This window comes from Ostrinia nubilalis, chromosome 11 (assembly GCF_963855985.1).
Source record: "Ostrinia nubilalis chromosome 11, ilOstNubi1.1, whole genome shotgun sequence".
Lineage (NCBI taxonomy): Eukaryota > Metazoa > Arthropoda > Insecta > Lepidoptera > Crambidae > Ostrinia > Ostrinia nubilalis.
This window is the reverse complement of record NC_087098.1, coordinates 156,730-179,213: the sequence shown is the minus strand read 5'-3', so window position 1 is coordinate 179,213 and position 22,484 is coordinate 156,730. Positions and strand designations below refer to the sequence as shown.

The window sequence follows — 22,484 nt, the reverse complement described above, 5'->3', positions numbered from 1 at the left end:
AAAGATAATCCCACCAATATTATACATCTCTCTCCAGTCTCCACCTTCGATCAACGGCAGTAAATTAAATAATATTAACTGATCAATACATGTCCATAGTCCACTGAACCTCACTAGACCTGACTAAACTGACTAGCGGGGCGTCCTGCTCTAACGCCGTTGTCTCGTGTTCGCATCTATCCATCTCTACTGTTCACGCCGGCAGCTCAGTCGGGTGGATAGATCCGAAATAACTGTTGACGGCGGAGCAGGAGGCCGTGCATATAATGTGTGGCGCGATGTCCGGCGGGTGGCGACAGGCGGCGGGAGGCGGCGGCGGCGGTGGCGGCGGCGGCGGCGGCGACTACTTCTTCTTGGGCTTCTTGGGGTTGCGCGAGCGGCTCTTGGCCTTGCACAGCGGGCAGATGGGCGCGTTGCGGTGGATCTGCTGGTGGCACGACAGGCACGACTTCATGGGCGGCGGCTGCTGCCTGCGGGCACGTGCGCGGTCAGCGAGCGGGTGTAATGACGGATTCAATGACGATTTTAAATCGGAAGTGTGTAAGAAACATATCAGCCGTTGTTCCTCATCATCATTTGAACGTGAACCGCTTAAAGGCCTATCGGCGGTTGAATCGATTATGGTTAAAATAAATGCAATAAAAAGTTTACGTGGCGAATATTAAACGATGCAAAAGAATGTTAACAACCAAACGATTAAATGAACAACATAAGAATGCTGTGCATGACTAAAAAAAATAAAGTGCACATAAAAAGAGGTGTGGGTGGGATCGAGGCGAGGGTGAGGGTGAGGGTTACGGGGGGAAATTATAAGAAAACATAACGAAAGCGAACCTCAGCGAGACGGTAAGGAAATCTTGGTCGAGAGCAGACCTGAACGCGGGCGGCGGCGGCGGCGGCTTGCGCGGCGCCGGCGGCAGGAAGGCGGCGGGCCGCGCCGGCGCCGCCGACAGAGGCGGGAAGCGGCTGCGAAACACCATTCATTAAATAAATTAATACTCTATAATAAAGTTTTTCAAAAAAAGGCAGCACTCAACGCGTATCTGAACACTAAAATTCTAACGTAGGTAGACTACATTTGCTCGTTCAAAAGACTTTTGAGCTAGATTTGCTATTTTAATTCAATCAAGTTTGGTTTGATTTTAAAATTTCAGGTCATCAGCACTCATTGGACCCAGACAGACTGCGTCGTCGGGGGCGTTAGGCCGAAAATAGCGCTAGTAAGAAAAACTGCGGCCTTTTATTTTAGCCAGAAGTGCTAACACTGCAAAAAAAATTTAATATGGGAAAACGTCACTTTTGAAGTTAGCAATCGTGTCCTTGCCGAAAACATACTGTGCTAAAAGTTTTCGGTGGTTGCCATGGCGATCGCAATTTCGCTAACAATTTCTAACAAGCGCTACTTTCAGTCAAATGATGTAGTCCATCGATCAGCATAGTGATGCAACAAATACTACTTTTACGAATACAAATATTAAATCTTCTATTCTTCTATTCGGCAAGGCCGCAACTAAGTGCTCGGTTAGCGAAAGTACCCGGAAAGCTGCAGTCCGCGAGGAATGGCGCCGTATTACGAGGAACATCACTCTGAATCGTGATTCAAGATGATGACCACGACCACTCTGACAAGAGTGTACCGACTGAGAAGAAGAATTCGGCGAATACGAATATCTCTACATAGTCATGAAATACTCATAAATTTAACTCTATTTATTATGGTTAATGTTTTAGTAACTGAAATTTACATATAATGTATTTTTTTATGTTATCGTATCACTATAATTTGTACAATTGACCTGTTATTGACTGTCAAATTCCGGAAGAGAACTTACTTACTACTTTGTTACATACTGACTGACCGGGGTTTTCCCATCGTGTCGGTGTGGCTATAGTGTTCGGAAACACACTCGTGTGTGACAAAATCTTTAAAAAGTAGGCATTCGTATTCGTAATTATTATTTCACCGAATATGAATGTTCGGTTAATGTCTACTATTCGGCGAATACGAATATTCGTATTGGTTGCATCAGTAATCAGCATGGCGGACGCGGGTGCTCACTCGGGCGTGATGGGCGAGCCCTCCTCCTCGTGCAGGTCGGGCAGGCGCTCGAGCCCGAGGCACTGCCGCCGCAGCAGGTCCACCTCGGCCTTCAGCGGCCGGTAGTCCTCGTGCAGCCGCGACGCCGTCGACAGCTTGCGCGTCATGCTCTCCTCCGTTTGCTTTATCACTGTCTCCATCTGCAAACATGATCATTCATATTCTTTAACGTTCGTACGCTGCGCCGTCTGCTCCTAAACTGACCAAAGCTTGTTCTGTGAGTAATAAGACGATGAAGATAACCAATAAAGATTTTTTAAATAAAGATTGTAATAAAATACCCAGACCAATACAAACAAACAATAATAAAATATGTTCATGCACTAGGGTTTCTGCTCGAGCTTTCTCGAACTCGAGAAAACTCGAGAAATTTGGCTTCATTCGAGACGAGAAAAAAATTACCGGAGCTCGAGAATTCTCGAGTTTCGATTTTGAAGCTATAATATTCTTGAAAGCCTATTTTCTTAGACAAAAGTAAGTTTTTTATTATTTAATAGGTCAACGTTGCTCTTAGACTGGCCTAGTCTTTCCTTTTTTAACTGATTTGATTTGCAAGTAAGGATCTCAATCGAAACTAAGTAATAATGTTCACCAACGAGTATGCTATATTTATTATGTATGTATAATCTGACTGAAAAATTTGTTAACTAGACAGTTACCTTACCTAACAGACGTTAGGTTAGGTACTCGTGCCTCCTCGTAAAGTTTATTCAAGTCGTTATTAAAAGTTTTTTTGTTCATAAAAAACTATTTATTTATTTATTTATTTAAGGACAGCTAACAAGACATACACAATTAACGGGAAAAAACATTGAAAACAATACGTGTTTATAGTGTAGCCTTAATTAAAAGCTGCCACGACATGTGCATATATTACGTAGAAGCGTAGTATCGACTAAAGTCTAAAAAAAATTGAAAATGTATTTATTTATTTATCGTAATTTTGCTATTTGGACTTGTGTTCTTTAGAAAACAAGTGATTGTGAATTGTAGCTCCAGATTTTTATTGTTATTTATCCTTAAAATACACGCGACTTTATGACTTTTGTTATGATTATTAGTAAATATTAGTTATGAAAGAAGATTTTATTTTTTGTTTATTTCCTTACCAAAATAAGTGGTACTAAATTCGAATATTGATTGTTTTGCATAAAAGTAAGTATATTAGATTTAAAAAACCTGTTTTTATTAAATTTCAACCGATTTCAGCAGTTTTCATTAAAAGACTCGAGACCCAAGAAAACTCGAGACTTTGGCCTCGAGAATTCTCGAAACTCGAGAAAAAAAATAGGTCGAGAAATCAGAAACCCTATCATGCACACAATTTTTTGTGTTGTGAAGGAAATGAACCTGTCAACCGATGCATAGCCACCCAGTATGCAAAATGCCACATTAATATAATTTAAGCTATCTTAATTAATAAAAATCTAGTTTAACACTTAATTAAGAAATCAGACCTGACAGCTGATATTTTATTTACAGTAATAAATTAAATTAGAAAAAACTAAAAGTAGAATAAGTTTTAAAATTAATCTAAGCAAAATGAGAGATCCCAATACTTGATATTATTTTGCATTATTATATTAAAAAAATTAAAGAAAAGGTCAGCATCTTAAGCCGAGGCATAACTAAAACGTTTTATTTTTGTATGTTGGCTTTCTAATGCACAGTGAGGCCACTCTGCCAACACAAATAAACAAAGCAAGTGCTCCAGCTGGAACAATGAAGCTTGGAGCTATAAAAACAAACAGGCTATTTATAGGGCCTGCTCTGTGAGATGTACACTTCCTATCATTTCCCAGGAAGACACATTTCATATTAAGTATTCACATACAATATGAAATAAAAAAATTTGATTTACTAAAACTGTTGTAAACATTAAAGATTGGTAAGAAAATTCACAGATTCCAGTCTTAAACTTACTGCATTAATGTCTGCGTGTATCTGGCGCAGCTCCTCCACGTGGCTCATCTTCTCCTGCTGCAGGAGCTCCATCTCGCGCTTGTACTGCGCGAGGCAGCGGCCCTCCTGGTCCCCGCTACGGACTTCATTCAGGATGCTCCGTTTTAGCCGCTCCAGTGTTATAGTTTTGTTTCTGCAATTATTTTATATTATTTAATATGAAATGCTTCAATCCAAATGAAGTTACCAAGTTATGATGAGTGCTAGTACATTATCAGTTGTTGAGACAAAATAAGCCAATTATGAATAACCTACAACCATTTTTATTTTGTTCATTATTTATTTAGTACTGAAATTTAAATTTACAATTATTTAAACTTACGACATTAAGCTAAAAAGTTTATGTCATGTAGGTACTTAAAATTACTCTAATTTTATTGAATTTATCTGAGAAATCTGAGTCTTTGACCTTACATCTCTTCAAAACTTTTTGAAAGAAAGCTCTGAGCTATCATGTCGATAATAATTGTTAAGTTTGAAATCTATACGATAATAAACTATCCTAAAATACAGCTTTAGAAACGAGTTAAAAACACAAAGCGAAATAAAAACGGTGTCAAGTGTTTATTGATCGAGTCCACAGGTGCGAAGTAGAGAAGCTTTTTGACTGATTTTATTGAAAAACTGAAGTACCTGATCTCTTTCATTGCTTCTAACTTGTGATATATTTCACGTTCGTTTTCTGCAGTCATTTCTTATGCAATTTTGCTAAGAATTAAGCGGTTTTTGGCGAAATAAAGGAAAACACAGCAAAATACAAGTTTTCAACCCATGCACACTTTGTTTCTAGTGATGTGCCATACTTAATGGATTGGATGTTTGGATGGAATGGGAGATGTCAATAAGATGGGAATTTCAATTGAATAATCGATTCACTGATCGTAATCCGAATAATTATGATCAATTAGAGAAAACACGTTGTGGGCGGGTGCGCTGTGAACATAAATTTTAATTCTCATCATTCTCATATGAGTGCGACTGCGATGCGAACGAGGTGCACTCTCTCTGCACTAACTGTTGCGCGAGCGCGAGCGGTAAAATTCGGCGCCGCGGCGTCAAAAAATTCGCACCTCCTCCCGCGACAAACACCAGCATCCCCCTTCCCACCAATATTGAATAGAATAGAATAGAATAGATTTTATTTGAAAGAAAGACATACAAGCAGGAAAGACATAGGTACATAATGAAAGAGATACACAAATGGACAGATAGCTGCTTGTGCCCCTCTGACAAAAAGACACCCGCTCAGCATACATCAAGACCGTGCCAGGGCTTGTCTCGAAACTGATTTTCAGCAGGGGGGCGCAATGAACAGGAAGAGAAGAAGAAAAAACAAGGTAATTATAAAACAGTAAACAAACGAATAACACCATAACAATTAAATTTGGTAGATATCCTTTGATAGCCGAGTTTTATTTCATTTCACTAAAAGAGAGGTTTAGAAGGATCCTTATACAAATCTTTGCGTAATACATTGATGGCCTTATTGAAAATTGAAACTTGTAAGAAAAAATTTTGTAAAACTATTTAGTTGTTGTAACTATTCTACGAAGAGGGCCAAGACGCAAGACTTGCTTAAGTGACTATTTCTAAGATACCTCTCTGTTAGATACACAATAATATTATATTAGGTCACGCACGCAAGGAAATTCGAGGCGAACACACGATTACACATTTATAAGTATTTGAAATTAACAAACAAATCAGTTTGAAGAATAACTAAAGACGTCGTCAACTCATCAATGATCAAGCGTAGTTAGAGATGGGTAGTGGGTAAAAACCCATTTCACCCGATTGGGTTTAAACCGGGTGATTTGGGTAAAAACCCGGTTTTTACCCATTATCACCCATTCTGGCGGGTGAAAACAAAAATAGCGTTTTTTTAAAGTGAGAAATGGTATTTGTTGCTAAGGGGGCGTTCTAGTGTTACGTAATGCAATCTGGGGGGAGAGGAGGTCTTGAAAAACGTTACAATGCGTTACAGTGGCGGAAGGGCGGTCGATTTCAAGTTTTTAAGCAGAAGTACTTTGTAGTTGGTGTTGTTATTTGTAACTTTATACCGTAATGTCATCAAAGAGAGTGTTTGGCATCTTTGGCATCCCCCCCTCCATGTCCTTGCCATGATCACAAATTATTGTGTTCCTACTAAATTTCTTTTAAATCGGTTCAACGATTCTTGAAATAACACCATTTTATAAAATAATTGGTCACATCATCATAACGTGATCAATTTTACGATTTGGCCACGATATAAATGCATATTAGTGTTAAATTTCACTTATTACTTATTAATCAATAAACTTAAATGAGAAAAATTCAATAAAAATAAAGAAAAGATACCAATTGAAATAATTATAAAATTATTTGTTTTCACCCGGTGTAAACACCCACGGGTGGAATGAAACGGGTTTTTATTGGGTTTTTACCCTCATGTGGGTTTTTACCCGGGTGGAAACCCATCTCTAAGCGTAGTACAGCCCCCGTTAAAGTAGACACAATGCCAAATGTGACAGTTTTTATGTCGAAAGATGGTCGAAAAGCCACAGTGGATCTAGACAAAGTGCACATTAGAATTGCAAAGTTGAATAATGGTCGAAAAGCCTTTTTTTATAACGGTTTCGATTTTCGATTTGATCAAAAAGTATTGCTGCGTTTACACTGCGCGGAAATTAGCCAAGTCAAGTCAATAAAACAGAGGAGTGGGGATGAAATTCATTCATTTTTCATCCCCACTCCTCTGTTTTTTCAATAACTTGTCTAGAGGGGCTAATCCAAATCTTTGCTTATGTATTAATTGCCTCAACTCGTGCTGCGCGACCTATTCACAACTAAGATTATCTTTCGTTTATGGTTTTATGGTATATTATTAAAATTTTAGTTTATTCTACTAATATTTCAAAGTTGAAAGAAGGACTGTTATTTTATTTTGTGGTTTAAAATTAATTTATTGAAAAAAAAGATGTCTCAAGGATGTCTCATACATACTCTTTTGCGTCAATTACCAAAGAGATAAATTTAAAAAAGTTCAAACAAAAATGGCTGCCTGACCATCGATAGCGGCTTGCTGTCAAAATACCAATTTCAACCTAACGCGTATGCTTTATTTTAATGTAGATAATTTTCCATGTTAAGTTTTAATTAATAACTAGGTGAAATAGATATTTCATTTCAAATGACTCCAATACTCCATATCAAAGGTCATTTACACCTTTGCCTCTAGTGCTTCGTGTCCTGGTGAGGCACCACTTACCTTCGTTATTCGGTGTTTACAACTCGAATTAGAATGAGTGACGACGGCAGCGAGGATTCGGCACCGCGCCCCAAGCGCAAGATCAAGCGGGTGGTGGTAATGTCGTCCAACTCTAGCTCCGACAGCGACGAGTGCATCGCTCCCACGGGGACACGTAGAAAGCGAATGAGGGTGAATATCACAAAAGATCGCAGATTAGAGTGGATTATTAAATTATCACAGTGTCTCAGTCATGTTAATAATTGGTTTCAGGTGGTTAGCGATGCCGAGACTGACACTAGCGGGAGTTCTGTTGTGTGTGCGGGAGCGCGACGCAAACGAACGCTGCCGAAGCTTCGGGATTCTGACGGGGACAGTGACACCTCTGGATGGGCCACAGACCAATCCGACGCCCCTAAGCCTGCTCCCGGTCCCTCAAGGCCCGCCTCTGGCTTTGCATCTGACAGTTCTGAAGGAAACTCAGATAAATGCTCTATCTGCCTGATGCGTTTCACTTCTCAAGAAGTGGGCACACCACAAAACTGTGAACACATTTTCTGCTTGGACTGCATCACAGAATGGTCAAAAAATGTAAACACATGTCCTGTGGACAGACTTACATTTGATTCTATTGTTGTACGGGCTTGTGCTGGTGGCAGAGTACTGCGCACTGAGCCTGTGACGGTTGTAGAACGCAGACCATCAGTAGAAATGCTCGTTATAGAGGATCCTACTACATGTGAGGTAAGTTATTGTGCGTTTATAATTATGAAACAAAATTCTAATATGTTAATGTTGGAGTATAAAGATATAATAGTAAAATAGACTTAATTATATTGTCATTACTGAAATTGGTGTACAGATCTGTGGAAATGCAGAAAATGAAGAAAGTATGCTGCTTTGTGATGGATGTGACCTTGGTTTTCACATGCAGTGCCTTACTCCTCCTTTAACAGAGGTAAATTATTCATTAAATTAAAAATGTATTAATAATAATTGTGTTATTTATTACTTTGGATAATGATGAGGATGATTTTGTAATTGCTATGGTTCCCATTACCCACTGGATTGTGTTGTAAAATAGGTACAAACAAATAATGAAAAACAAAACCAATTATTGTAAGAATTAATAATATTGTTTACAGATTCCAGCAGAACAGTGGCTCTGTCCTAATTGTGACAGTATTTTAGATGTCATTCAGTTGTCTGAGATTGAGGGTTTATTCTCTGGATTGGAGGATATTGATATGCCCATGCCTCTCCTACCCCGATTCAGAGAACCCAGACATATAAGAGGGTCATCCCGAAACATCGTATCGGATGAACCGTCTACCTCAACAGGTAGCAGAGGCAGTTCCTCAAATGTAGATTCAGCTCCATCAACGTCACGGGGCACCCGAATCAGCAGAAGAGGCAACACCAGCGCGGGCACTACAAGAAGGCGTACCAACGGACCTCAAAGAAGAAAGTACAAGAGACGAAGAACCAAAGCGGTCATAATCGAATATGAGGTGGAGGAAAATGGCAAAATTCCAATCACAAAAAGAGTTAAAAGAAGAATAAAAAAACCAAGAGTAAGCATTATGTTTCTATACAGTATTATAACACTGGTCTCATTTTCACACCGCCCGTGAACGGTCACCGCGTATCGCGTGGTAAAGCTAGGTTCCGCCAAATTTGTTCGTACCCCTCAAGCACCGTCAACGACGGGCGCTCACCTGGCGCAATTTCAATTTTCAGTCTAAAAAGCGGCAGCCCCGCACCGTGGCGCGGCGCTCGCACGTGCGCGCCAGCGTGCGCGCGCGGCTGGCCGACCTGCGCGGGGCCGAGCGCGAGCAGCGCGCGCCGCCGGCCGGCCACCAGGCGCTGGCCGCGCGCCGCCGCGCCGCCGCCATCCCCGCGCTCAGCCTGTTCGGCGCGCGCCACCAGCTCGACCGCTTCGACGACGACGACGACGCCGGCGCCTCCGAGGCCGCCTCCACGGCCGTGGCCGTCCGCCCGACCGCCGGCGTCTTCAGCGCCTACAGACAGGTAAACGTCGCGACCCGGACCCCTCGCCGCGGTGCTCGCGATCTCCCCTCTGACGTCTCCGTGATTGTGTTCGCAGGCGAGGAGAAAGATGGTCTCGGTGCCGTCGCCCCCGCACGCGTCGTCGGCGCCCGATTTGCTCTCGAGCATATTGGACAGTCAGGCGAAGCTGCACTCCAGGAACTCGGTGGTGTCGATTTCGGTGGACGGGAGCGTCAGCATCGAGGTGCGGACCGTCAAAAAGGACAGACCTCCCGTCGGGAAGGGCGACGGGAGACTCGATCTGACGAAAGGGGACGAGGGGGCGGCTCGGAAGGCGCCCTCGTACCCGGGGCAGTCGCGCGGCGGCTGGGGCGGCGGCTACCGCGGCGACTACCGCCGCGAGCAGGCCGGCGGCTTCGGCCGCGCCGGCGCCCCCCGGCCCGACAACGGCTACGGCGCCGGCGCCCAGGGCGGCCACGGCTACCGGCGCGGCCCGCAGGACGGCGAGGGCCACGGGGGCTTCGCGCGCCGCCCCCACTCCTACCCGCAGGCCGACGACAACGGCTTCGACCGGAACAGGCGTCCGCCGCCGGGGGACGCGAACCGACAGCAGAACTTCCCGCAGAACCAGAGGCACGACGAGCGGCGCCCCGGCCGCTCCAGCCTGGGCCCGTCGTGGCAGCCCTACGGCGGGCCCGGCCCGCGCCGCGACGCCGCGCCCGCGCGCCTCTCCTGCGACGACCCGCTCGACATGCGCGTGCAGCCCCCCCGCCCCCGCGCCCCGCCCTACCGGCCGCTGCCCGAGCCGCCCGTCTTCGAGTTCGACAAAACGCCCGACGTGGACAAGTCGGAGGACGAGAGGAGCGATTCGGGTCTCGTGATAGACACCGAGAAGTACGACCCCACCGAGCCGACCAACGACGACGACAGCGGCGACGACCCCGCGCCCGCCGCCCAGGCCCCCGCGGCCCCCGGCCCGGCGCCCGCGCTGGACGCCAGCGTGCTGGACGTGTGCGTGCGGCAGGTGCTGCGCGAGCACAGCTCGCTGCTGGCGCCGGCGGCCGCGCGCAGCGACGACGACTCCGACGGCGACTGCCCCAACTTCTCCATCTACTCCGCCGCCAGCGTGCACATCGCCAACGACGCCGGCGCGCGCCCGCCCGCCGCGCCCGCGCCCGCGCCGCCCGACGACATGGCCGACCTGGTGCAGGAGGACGACGAGCCCGCGCCCGCCGCGCCAGCCACGCCCGCGCGCCCGCCCGCAGACATGAGGAAGACGCGCGAGGAGCTCAAGGAGAAGGTGTCCAAGAGGTGCCCGATAACCACGAATCCGAGGAACCCGATCAAGATCAAGCTGAACACGCCGTCGCTCATCCGGAGACACATGAGCCTGTACGACGACGCCGACGAGGAGGAGGAGGAGCCGGAGGACGAGGCCGAGCCCGCCGACCGCGCCGCGCCCGCGCAGGAGCCGCGCGTCCCCGCGGGCCGCGCCGCCGACGACGCGCCCGGCGAGCGCGGGCTCGAGGCGCGCGGCCGCGTCGAGCCCGACGAGGACGAGGAGACGACGAAAGAAGACGAGATTAAAAATGCGCAGTCGCCCGAGGAGAACGTTTCGACCGAGGAGCCGGCGCCCGTCGCCGCCTCCGAGAGCAAGTCCGCCGCCGAGAGCGAGTCCGCCTCCGAGGGAGAGGACGACGACGACGACGATAAAGACGGCGCGAGGGCGTCCCCGGTCCCGAACGCCCGGGAGGCGAGCGACGAGGAGAAGGACGAGCGGGACGCCGGGAAGGAGCCCGAGCCGGACGACGCCGGCGGCTCCGACGCGGCCGAGAAGCCGGACGACGACGCGCTCAGCGACGACGCCCGCGACGCGTCCGACGCCGGCTCCCCGCCCCGCGCGCGCGCGCCCGGCGCCGCCGTCGAGAAGATGACCGAGTCCATCAGCGAGACCGAGGACGAGCGCAGCTACACGCCCTGCCTCGACGAGAACAAGTCCAAGGACGCCTCGCTCGAGCCCGAGCGCGACCGCGGGCTCGACGGGCTCGACACCGAGATGATCTCCGAGGACGAGGGCAACGAGCTGTTCGGCGACGACGCGCCCGCCGCGCCCGAGGACGGCGAGATCCCGCCCGCCGCCGAGCCCGCCAGGAAGAAGAAGCGCAAGGACTCCAAGCGCGACTCCAAGAAGGAGGGCAAGGAGAAGGGCAAGAAGTCCAAGAAGAGCGACGTCGCCTTCAAGAAGCTCAGCAAGAGCGGCAAGGAGCGCCACTACCGCGACAAGGACAAGGACGAGCGCCGCCGCGACTCCAGCGCCGAGCGCAAGCGCAAGCGCAAGGAGAAGCGCAAGGACCTCGAGCGCTACGACGTGCGCACCGTCGTCACCGACAAGCGCCGCCGCGCCAAGGACGCCTTCGGCCGCGACGTCTCGCCGCGCCGCTCGCGCTCGCCCACGCCGCGCTCGCGCACACCCGAGCCGCGCCGCACGCCCGAGCCGCGCCGTCGCAGTCCCTCGCCGCGACGCCGCAGTCTCTCGCCGCGCCGCCGCAGTCCCTCGCCGCGCCGTCGCAGTCCCTCGCTGCGCCGTCGCAGTCCCTCGCCGCGCCCCTCGCCCGTGCGCCGCGCCGCCTCGCCCTCGCCCGCGCGGCGGCGGCGCCCCGAGCGGCGGCGCTCCCGGCCGCGCAAGCGCCGCGCCTCGGCCTCGCGCTCCGCGTCGCGCGCGCGCTCCAAGGGCAAGCGGCGGCGGCGCGCGCGCTCCGAGCGGCCGCAGCGGCGCCGCAGCCCGAAGCGCCGGCGCGGCCGCCGCCGCAGCGCCGCGCGCGAGCCGCCGCAGGCCGCGCCCGCCTCGTGGTCTCCGCTGTGGGTGACGGGCTCGCCCCGGGGCTCCGTCGAGCGCGGCCTGGCGTCGCCGCTGGCGCGGGACACTTCGGGCTCGGTGGACTCGCGGCTGCTGTCGCCGCGCACGCCGCCGCCGGTGCCGTCGCCGGACACGCCGCGCACGCCGCGCCGCCGCCACGCCGCCGCGCGCCACCGGCACCAGCGCTCCAACGCCGCCGCCTCCAAGGAAGTCTTCACTTCCGGGGACAACATACTCGTCAGCGTGAGCTTCAAGGTGAGTCACGAACGGTGCACCGTTCCCTTCTCGAATCGTCCATTTCATAGTGACCGATTCACAACTTATTTTTGTTTTTTCTTATAATATTAATCACTATTTAACTAGACCTAAACTGGAACTAGACCGACGTCGTCGTCTAGACTCGGTTCTAGGTCGAACGACGGCCTTCGGTCGATTTCGTATCTCAAGTTGGGTCCCCGGCGCAGGAGCAGGAGCGCGCGCCCGCCGGGTCGCCGGCGCGCTCGCGGCGGCGGCGGCGGCGGCGCGCGGAGGCGGACGAGTGCGCGCGGCCCGTGGCCATCATCGACCTGGCGCGCTCGCCCTTCCGCGAGCTCACGCCCTCGCCGCGCAACGTCATCGTGCTGAGCGACAGCGAGCCCGCCGACGAGCCCGCGCCGCCGCCGCCCGACGCCGCGCCGCCCGCCGCCGCCGGCCCGCGCACGCCGCCCGGCCGCGCCACGCCCGCCGCCGCCGCCGCCGACGCCGGCGCCGACAAGCCGCACGTGAGTCACCACGGAGGGCGTGCTCTCTTCCTCGTTCGTTTATCTCGACGCTGTCGACGATCGTATAACGTCTGACGATCCACAGACGCGCGGATTTAGTTTCAGCGTTTTCGCGAGACGATCGTGAAGCATTTTGGCTATTCATAACCATAATTAATTTTGGGAGCGGATTATTTGACTGATATTCCATTAAATAGTACTTCCTCTCATCGAGTTCCAGGATGTGCCCCATCTTTGAAGCGTCTCTTGTCTCTGTTTCAGTGCGACGTTACGTTCGTCGACTCTGCTTGTACTTTTTGCTGGAAGCGTTCACTTCCTCCTTCACAGTCGGCACATTAATGAATCCGTCGAATTCGCAGCAACGGCCGGCGGGCGCCGCGTCGGAGGCGGGGTCGGAGGCGCGCGGGCCCAGCACGCCGCCCGAGGCGCCCAGCTCGCCCGACGCCTACGACCCCTTCGAGCCCACGCGCTCCGCCTCGGGCTCGCCGGGCACGGTGGCGCGCGAGCCGCCGCCCGAGCCGCCGCGCGCCACCATGACGCTGGAGGCGGCGCAGAAGACCAACCTGTCCGCCGACGACGTCATCGACCGCCGCCCGCTGTCGCCCATGGAGAAGGTCATGGCGCTGCTGCAGTCCACGCGCGACGTGTCGCCCGAGCCGCCGCCCGAGGCGCGCGCCGAGCCGCCGCCCGCGCCCGCGCCCGCGCCGCCGCGCATCGTGCTGCCCGACGCGCCGCCCAAGCTGTTCCTGGCCAAGCCCTCGCCCATCAAGAGCGACCCGATCAAGCCGATGCAGGTGAGAGACGTTGTATGTGCCGCTGCTCGTTCCTTGTCGTTGTTCGTGTGCCCGACCCTCGCTGACGCGTGCGTGCGCAGGCGCGGCCGGTGCGGCGCGCGGAGTCGGAGGCGGGCGGCTCGTCGCCGTACTCGCCGGGCTCGTCGGACTTCGGCGAGCTGTTCGAGCCGCCGCGGCGCCGCGACGCCTTCGACGCGCTGGCCGAGCGGCCCCGCGCGCGCGCGCACCCCGCCAAGGTGCCCGTCAAGCTCAACAAGAAGAAAGGTGACGAGCCGTATTATTGTCTTGTGCTAATTTTCACAAAAACGTATTCGTAAACATTGCTTTTAGTGTAACTTTTGACGCACGGATTATATTATCCGTGGCCCGATTGATCTCAATCTCGAGACGAAAGTTTCGCTTACGATACTGATAGATTCTTCCGCTTGCGTGTCGGTCGATCGCGAACGAGCGTTGTCAAATATTTATCTGCGCAGGAAAAACGCAAGTGGGCGTGAAGATCGACGAGGACAACCTCAAGATCCTGGACGACCTGCCCAGCTCCGCCGTCGAGATGCAAGTCAAGAGCAAGGTCCGCTACCCCAGCGTCTGTACTCCTTCATTACTTCCGAGGCGTGTGCGTGGCGATGGCTGAATGAAGCGTGCTCACTTTTTTTTGCCGACCCACCCGATCGTTCGTTCCGTTCGTGTAGCTACGGAATTCAGTTTTTTTTTAAATCGAATGAAAATAAGTCCAGTCAGCCAGTTTCAAGGTCGACGTCGACAACGACGTCACCATTAATTTTTCTATTCAGAAAGAGCTCCGAACGGTAGTGGTCACTAACAAGTTCTTAATGAAGTAGCCCATTAAAAAAGAGTCTTATGCCCGTTTTCACCATCGATCCCTAATTTTTAAGTGACCCCTATGGTAACACAACAGTAATTTTGTATTCATAGGGGTCACTTAAAAATTAGGGATTGATGGTGAAAACGGGCATTAGAGTCCGTCGGGTGTAGCCCTCTGTGTGGTTGCAGTTCCTGAAGAAGCTGAACCGGCAGGAGCGCGTGGTGGAGGAGGTGAAGCTGGTGCTGAAGCCGCACTACAACAAGAAGCGCGTCACCAAGGACCAGTACAAGGACATCCTGCGCCGCGCCGTGCCCAAGGTACGTGACGGGAGCGCCCGCTCGCTACTGACCAAACGACCGTTCGCACTTTGCTCGACTACAGTTTATGTAATTAGTGGTATTTATATGAAGCCGAACACTACTAAAATGTGTGTTCAGACACGTTTAGCTCCTAAATGACATCACTCGGTGCGAACGAGGCTAACGATGTGTTGGTGTGCGCAGATCTGTCACAACAAGTCGGGCGAGATCAACCCGACCAAGATCCAGGCGCTGGTGGAGGCGTACGTGAAGAAGTTCCGGAAAAAGAACAAACTCGGCCTGGCGTAGCCCGCCCCGTGCGCTTCAGAGGATTATTGTAATTATAATTTATGTACTGACGATGTATTTTACTTAAATCGTTTTATTTAAATGAATTATATAGAATAAATCATGAATTAGTTCATTGGCAGTTCAAATTTTGGAGGACCTTTTCCCCGTTCTAAATTATTAAAGTGACGTTGTGTCACGAAGATGTTATGTGTCGTCGAATAAGAAGTGTAAAGTCTATGCTGTTCCATAGTTCATCTAGCAATAATAAATAAGTTAACATTATTTTTAATATTGCAATTTCTGTTCCCACGAGAGTTGGTGATTGACCCTATTTTCCTGTTTGTGTAATTTATTGTCTACTTACATAAGTTTTATAGAGGTGACTAAATAGAATAAAAATAGATATCGGTTATCATATACTACTGTGTGTAAATAAAATATTTATATATTTTTTATACCTTTATTCTGCACAAAGTAAAAATAACGAAACATAGACCATCACTAGGTAAAATAATATTGTCATGGATGTCCGATTACATAAATTCTAGCAACATCTTATTGCAGAGTAAAAAGTAAAAATTTAAATCATACTATAGGAATAAACTTCGATGCATAGCATATCAATTTATGTTGAAAATGTTTTACATTTCTTTGGTTATCAAAATATACAAACTAGTGTATCTGCATCTAAAACTAGCATGATTATATAAAATAAATATCTGTGACATACTTGTATGTGAGGAGCTACGATGAATCTACCATTGTAGTATACTAACTACACATACATCTAATCTACTATGAGGGGATTCTACTTCCACTACTTACATAGAAATGATACAAAGCACATAATAATAATTATCATAGGTTGGTGTCCGGAGTGAACCGATTGAATTGACAAAAATATCCCTTCTACAAAACAAATTCGATGGCGGTCAGGCTCGAGTACCTAACGCGACGGCCGCGGCCGGGCGGCTCAGACGGCGGGCGCGAAGCCCACGCGCTTGTTGGCCACGTCGAACTCCGTGTAGTACTTGCCGATAAACACGTCGCCCAGGATCCACAGCGGCCCGTTGGGCGGCGGGATGTCCAGCCCCATGAAGCCCGACAGGCACACCGTCTTGCCGAACTGAGACACCTGCCGGGGCAACGGAACACGTGTATATTGTTACCCTGGCTCAAATCTTTCAGCGAATTCTGAGTAGATTACAAATCGATTGAATTACGATTATACGGAACTAGCTTTTGCTCGCGGCTTCACCCGCGTGAAATTTAGTGCCACAGATTCGCATAAATTATAGCCTACTAGCTTTCCGCCCGCGGCTTCGCCCGCGTGGAATTTTGTCTGTCACAGAAAAACTTTATCGCGCGCGTCCCTGTTTCAAAAACCGGGATAAAAACTATCCTATGTTCTTTCCCGGGACTCAAACTATCTCTATGCCAAATTTCATCAAAATCGGTTGCGAGGTTTAAGCGGGAAAGCGTAACAGACAGACAGACAGAGTTACTTTCGCATTTATAATATTAGTTGGGATAGTTGGGATAATATGTTAATCTGGGTTACAAATAATAATACTGTAAAGTTTCAACCAAATCCGTTCAGTATTTTTTGCGTGAAAGAGTAACAAACATCCACACAAACTTTCACCTTTATAATAATATTAGTAGGATGATGTGTTCATACAGGGTGGAAACGATGAGTGATCTCACTCGATTATTTCTGAACTATACGAGATATAAAAAAACAAGTTATGGATCCTGAAACTGTTTCATGAGCTCTATCAAACGGTATCAATAATAGGTTACAGAATAAACTGGATCGATCAAAAAATTCAATGTTTCCATCTTCCACCCTGTAATCTGTATGCATTGCTTTATGAACATTTTAATGTAAAATAAAAGGCTTTGAAAACCTATAAATTAAAAAAATCGTTCACGTGTGAACGGTTCTATGCACAATGTATGCGCTACTGTTTTTTTGTCAGGTAAGACAGCCTAGGCGTAGACCACCGACTTTTCGTTGGCTGATAGTTGGCCCGATTCTAATTTGTATAAAGAATCGGCCGATACCAAATCGGTGTAATGTGCGCACTTTCATACATCTCCATACTGATCAACAGCCCGACCCAATTATTATCGGCCAACAAAAAATCGGTGGTTTGCGCCTAAGCTTACTGCAAAAAGACTTGCAGTGCAATGCCTTTTATATGTGTGCGCATACAGTGCGGAGAGCGGCACTCACCCGCAGCACGTAGTCGGCGCCGTCGAGCGTGAAGGTGGCGCCGGCCAGGCGGAAGGACACGGGCGGCAGGCGCGGCACGAGCGCGCAGTCGAACACGTACTGGCCGAACGCCATCGGCGACGCGCCCAGCGCCTGGTTCAGCGCCGACACCTCCGCCGCCGGCCCACCGATCAGCGACGTGCCCGTGTCCGCGATCGCCTGGCAGCCCTGCGGACCACGCGAGTCAGACGCCGATGAACAGTGTTTTATTTTGCCTTAGAAGCGGACATCCATGTTTTATTAATTCAATCGTTAGATATTACTATTATGTATAAAATTGATGAAGAAACTAGTAGTTGTATTTGCTTAGTTTCGAAGAAATATTCGATTGTGATTTTATAAAAAAATCAGTTTAGGAAGTATATTTTCAAAAAAAATTACATGAAGTCAAAATTTTGTATATAAATTGACCTATCACTATAACGTCTATCTTTATGCAAAAATAAATTGTTATTGTTGCAGTAATTTTATTCTAAGGCAAAAGACTGTCCGATGAAGAGCCCGGGCGCGGGCCACAGACATGGATAGATGCCGCATGCAATTATGTAGTATGAAAACGAGCGTGCCAATTTATTAGTGTCATTTTAGAGACTTTTAGTGATTGCCGCAATGTAAAAATAATCATACTGCACTCGTAGTCACAAAAAATATCCTAGTACCTGCCCCTCTAGATAACTTGCACTTTTTGATCGAATCGAAAATCGAATCCATCGTAATTCCATACGAAAAAAGACCTTTTGACCATTTTTCGACTGGTTTGCGATTATAATGTACACTTTGTCTAGTAGAGCTACTGACCTAGTTTCATAAAATAAAGACTAACTCAAGCTTTTTATTTTTAATAAATGTATTAATTCATAGTTTTGTCAATACGCTTTGTTTCATAAAGCTAGGTCAGGTACTTTTGAAGTTAAACAAGATTTTCTAAATGTTTTCTTTACAATCTAATGTAACGTTTGAGCAAATCGATGTTAAAATAACATCTACATCACTAGACCATGTATGTCCATTTGGATATATCGGAATGGCACGCTTTGACGAGCTGCTTGCGGTATCTATGGTATTAATGCCTATGGGCGCGGGCAGTGCGGGCACTCACGTTGGCGCAGAAGGCGTGGTCGCCGGCGCGCACGCCGTCCATTTGGAACTGCCAGTAGGCGGCGCGCGTGACGGGCACGTACGTGAAGTTGCCGCGGTAGTGCGCCGGGTCCGAGCCGCCCAGGATGATCTCGCCGCCCTGCGCCGCCGCCGGGTCCCTGAAGCGATATCAACGGTGCTAGTTTACGAAGCTCCCTTCTCTGACCGAATGTTATTATTTAAACAGTGTGGTAGAAAAAGAAAAAGGTGGAAGCTGATAAAGAAAATTTATACGAATAATAAGGTAATCTTTAGAAATTACCACAGCGGCGAATGAATTTGTCACCAAATATAAAATATTAAGAAGGAAATACACTAACCTATTCAGGTAGAAGGAGAACACGGGCTTGAGCAGGTCCTGGCGCACCATGTTGTCGAACACGGGCGTCACGCCGTCCACCGAGATGCTGCAACACACGAGCGTTAGTACAATCGAAGCGCGTGGCGTGATCACAACGCACCTAATTATTTGTGATTAAATCCAAATTGACCGTCAATAGTCGCGGTCACGCAAAGCGTGCAACGGTCAATGACAGTTACCGTTATCAAACTAGCTTCAGCGCATAGTTAGCGTTTAATGTTAGGATGATGACTGGGTAATGAAATCTAAATTCTAATTAGACAGACAGATAAATAAAAAAAATATTGGACACATATTTTTTTATAACCGAGTAATTGAAATTTTGTCATTTAGGCTATTATGACTCGTAATATAGGAAGAGAACTGTAGAGTTCCGATTCCTCTCTTACAGGGAGCAGATCAGTAGACCGTTCGTACGAATAGGCGAGGCGCGCTCACCTGCTGAAGGCCATGCCGAGGATGCCGTCGAACTTGGCGGCCACGAAGGCCAGCCCGGGCTCCGACAGCGCCTCCGCGAACGTCTGCTTCTGCACGCGGATGCCGCCCACCTGCCGACACGCGCCGAGTTCATGACCCTCGAATATTGACACTGATGAACGATTTACCGATCATTTGCTTTGGATCGTTAACTCACGGTCACGTCGTCGGTGGACAGGAAGCCGGAGAGGCTGCCGGAGCCGTAGTGGATGGCGAACTCCGTGCCGTTCTTGATGTAGGTCTTCGATTTGTTGCTGTCATACTTGTTGTGCAACACTGCATAGAACGGAAATATAAGATAGATGAAAAACCACAAATTAAGCCTTGAACATTAACCACCACGAAAAATGATGAACCCTATTGATAATAATTAAATTAACCACAATATCTGTCAATCCGTAGTACTAATACAGGGTGTCCCAGAATGGGTGAATCAAACTGCTAGGGGAGGTAGCTCTACTAATGTACTATCCCTAAAAAATATGAAAAAAAAGCGCATAAGGACACAAAAAAAAATATTTTTTTGAAAAAGTGAAAATAAATCAGCTTTGCCTAAGTATCTGGCTATAATTGCTGCGTTTTGAGTTTATTTAATTTTGTACTTTTTTCTTACTAATATTAATTGTACATGATCGCTTCGTCTATTTAATCTGTAAACAAACTTTTGAAAATAATGACTAGATTTCGAGTTTAGAGCACTTTATTTAAAAAAAAAAATCCGAACTCAAATTTTTTTTTTCATATTTTTTAGGGATATTGCATTAGTAGAGCTACCTCCCCTAGCAGTTTGATTCACCCATTCTGGGACACCCTGTATGTAGGTTAAGCCAATCCGACTCTAGTCTAACGGCCAATGAAGGCAGAACATTTGAAATGGCTCGTGTTCAAGCGCCTACGTCGGGGCTTGCGCGGCACGAGGCCCGCTGTACTCACGGCAGGCGATGTTGGTGTAGTGGCACTTCTTGGAGGGCACCCACAGGTTGGAGGAGCCGGTGTCGAACACCACCTTGAAGCTCTGCGGCGGCGAGCCGATGGTGATGGGCCCGTAGTACTGCGCCTGAAGGTAGAGGCGACGCGTGAGCATGAAACGACCGTGCAGTTTTACATTTCAAGAGTTTTAATAATGACTCCTGACAAGTCAGGAAACGTTCTGACTGAAGACAAAATTATAGCGAACGAGATTTATTTTTATAAAGCATAATCAAAGGAAAAACATTTTTTCCTTTGTTTCAAAAATTATAATCATCAGAAAAACACTGCTGGATAATGCAGTAATTGAGCAATACTTTGCTCATTGTGTTGGATATTTCTAGGTAAATCAACTAATTGGACTGTAGATGTAGGCATGGAGGCGAAGCGAGGGGCAGCGCAGCCGTAAGTCATGTCTGATGTTGATGGTTCATCATTATTATTATCTTCAGGGTGGATGGATGGACATAAAATATGTAATTTGCACAAAAACTACTAGACAGATTTATATTTTAAAAAAAGTTACTTTACATCTGAATAGGGCTGGCTTACTGGCTTAATTGGGTAATTTAGTTAAGCCTATTTTTATTTAAATCTATGCTGACAAAGGCGAAGCATAAGCTAGTATATTAATTTTATATTAAAAACAAAAAATCTCGATTTTCATCAAGAGTTATTCCCAAAGAACTTATATCAGATAAAATAATTTAAAGGGTGTAATGGTATTGTTATTTAATTACTTATTATTATCAACATTATTGTCCCTGTAATGACAATAAATGTAGACAATACAACACTCAGGAAACAGGTAATTAATTAGGAGATAATAATGGCAGTACTTGCTTTGAAATAACTTGAAAATGTTTTAGATATAAACCAACATAATAGTCAAAAAGTATAAGAAACTTAATATTTTTAAATAAGTTAATACATATTTACAAGATATATGGTAAATAAACTAGTCAAGAGTACACTTAAATAATATATATTTGTGATTATTTACCTACAGCGCAGTGATAACATACCAGGTTATCAATACTCCACTCACTTGTTAGAGTGACCGAACTCAATGACCTCAAACTGGAACTCTTGATAACACAACAAGAGTCACATAATAATATGTATTTTAGGCAAACAATAAAATGTTTATTTACAAATAGAGGCTTATGAAACTTCTTTGAGAATAAACACTTGTCAATGGATCAAACCTATGGGACCATAATAACAAATTTAATTGCATAAAACATGCTTGTTAGTAGAGTATTTGTTGGATTCACCTCTCCTAAGCATTGTAGCAGACCATTTGAGTCGCAATTCAAATACTTGGCATGCTACTATTATTTTAATGATAGGCATTGTTTCCAATAGACGATTGCTGCTATATTTAATAACAGGTCTTTTAATTATAATTAGACATCCTTGCTGGTTAATGAATGTGCAAGAACCAGTATGTATGGATGAGGGCAGCACAGAACCAGTTGTTGAAATCATTGTGGGAAGCCTTTGCCCTGCGTGGACGGCTCTAGGTGTGGGTGATACGGTGTGTGGACTCACATCGAGGTAGTTGGAGAGCGGCTCGGGCGCCGGCCCGCGCGCCGCGAACTTCATGCGCAGCGCCGCCAGCTCCGTGCCCACCTCGTGCAGGTGCTGCCGCACGCTCCGAAACCGGTACAGAGGTATTCTGAACGGAAAAAATACACAACGCTCACTACAAATCTTTTATGATTTTATTACAGGGTGTTTATAACCCGAGGTAAATTTTCATTAACCGTGATGCTGTAGTGACAATGCTCACCTCATAAAATCTGCCGCACAAGCGGTAATGCACACGAAGAGGAGGAATAATAATTTCCCCATGATTGCTCTGCCAAACGCGTCTCTGGAATGCAAGAAAACAATGTAAAAGTGCGTTCCAAGCTCAAAACAAATAATGAATCGAATAGTATCTTACTTTCAACAGACTGTTACAAATCACCGCATAGAAATAATTATGGACGCAATAGTCTTCGTGCGCAGCGAAAAACGATTGCCAAATGACTAATCAAATTTAGTTCCACAACCAACGAGCAAAAGCAAAGCAAAAGTTCAGAAAAAATTCAAGTCAACCATCAACAAGTCAACTGCAAGTGACAGTT

The 22,484-nt window shown here is 47.5% G+C and overlaps 3 protein-coding genes across 3 annotated transcripts; 1 reads left to right on the top strand and 2 right to left on the bottom strand.

The window, feature by feature from the left end:
- Nucleotides 1-343: 343 nt before the first annotated feature.
- LOC135075954 (zinc finger C4H2 domain-containing protein) lies at nt 344-4,752 on the bottom strand. The gene is made up of 5 exons (XM_063970400.1): nt 4,694-4,752; nt 4,022-4,193; nt 2,060-2,238; nt 835-966; nt 344-470 (listed from the first exon to the last, which is right to left on the bottom strand). The coding sequence occupies exons 1-5, from the start codon at nt 4,750-4,752 to the stop codon at nt 344-346; spliced, it is 669 nt and encodes a 222-aa protein (XP_063826470.1).
- Nucleotides 4,753-7,343: 2,591 nt separating this feature from the next.
- Nucleotides 7,344-15,145, top strand: LOC135075953 (PHD and RING finger domain-containing protein 1-like). Its single transcript, XM_063970399.1, has 10 exons — nt 7,344-7,481; nt 7,563-8,033; nt 9,030-9,320; nt 9,397-12,273; nt 12,747-12,917; nt 13,277-13,711; nt 13,792-13,975; nt 14,188-14,297; nt 14,726-14,854; nt 15,041-15,145. The coding sequence occupies exons 1-10, from the start codon at nt 7,344-7,346 to the stop codon at nt 15,143-15,145; spliced, it is 4,911 nt and encodes a 1,636-aa protein (XP_063826469.1).
- Nucleotides 15,146-15,567: 422 nt separating this feature from the next.
- LOC135076016 (lysosomal aspartic protease-like) lies at nt 15,568-22,464 on the bottom strand. The gene is made up of 10 exons (XM_063970460.1): nt 22,301-22,464; nt 22,145-22,228; nt 21,904-22,030; nt 20,314-20,437; nt 19,538-19,656; nt 19,342-19,451; nt 18,863-18,949; nt 18,505-18,661; nt 17,367-17,573; nt 15,568-16,262 (listed from the first exon to the last, which is right to left on the bottom strand). Exons 2-10 carry the CDS (start codon nt 22,204-22,206, stop codon nt 16,101-16,103), a joined length of 1,155 nt encoding a protein of 384 aa, XP_063826530.1. The 5' UTR covers nt 22,207-22,228; nt 22,301-22,464; the 3' UTR covers nt 15,568-16,100.
- Between the last annotated feature and the right edge of the window lie 20 nt (nt 22,465-22,484).

What these genes read in the sequence shown, in the direction of transcription:
- LOC135075954 (XM_063970400.1), bottom strand. Translation starts at nt 4,752, where the DNA reads ATGACTGCAGAAAACGAACGTGAAATATATCACAAGTTAGAAGCAATG. An exon ending in GAAGCAATGAAAGAGATCAG is followed by an intron (nt 4,194 to 4,693) that starts GTACTTCAGTTT and finishes AAATAATTGCAG; the next exon opens with AAACAAAACTATAACACTGG. An exon ending in TACACGCAGACATTAATGCA is followed by an intron (nt 2,239 to 4,021) that starts GTAAGTTTAAGA and finishes TCATGTTTGCAG; the next exon opens with ATGGAGACAGTGATAAAGCA.
- LOC135075953 (XM_063970399.1), top strand. Translation starts at nt 7,344, where the DNA reads ATGAGTGACGACGGCAGCGAGGATTCGGCACCGCGCCCCAAGCGCAAG. An exon ending in TCTTCAGCGCCTACAGACAG is followed by an intron (nt 9,321 to 9,396) that starts GTAAACGTCGCG and finishes TTGTGTTCGCAG; the next exon opens with GCGAGGAGAAAGATGGTCTC. An exon ending in TGCGCCGCGCCGTGCCCAAG is followed by an intron (nt 14,855 to 15,040) that starts GTACGTGACGGG and finishes TGGTGTGCGCAG; the next exon opens with ATCTGTCACAACAAGTCGGG.
- LOC135076016 (XM_063970460.1), bottom strand. Translation starts at nt 22,206, where the DNA reads ATGGGGAAATTATTATTCCTCCTCTTCGTGTGCATTACCGCTTGTGCG. An exon ending in CGCTCTCCAACTACCTCGAT is followed by an intron (nt 20,438 to 21,903) that starts GTGAGTCCACAC and finishes CTCTACCTTCAG; the next exon opens with GCGCAGTACTACGGGCCCAT. An exon ending in TGTCCACCGACGACGTGACC is followed by an intron (nt 19,452 to 19,537) that starts GTGAGTTAACGA and finishes GCGTGTCGGCAG; the next exon opens with GTGGGCGGCATCCGCGTGCA.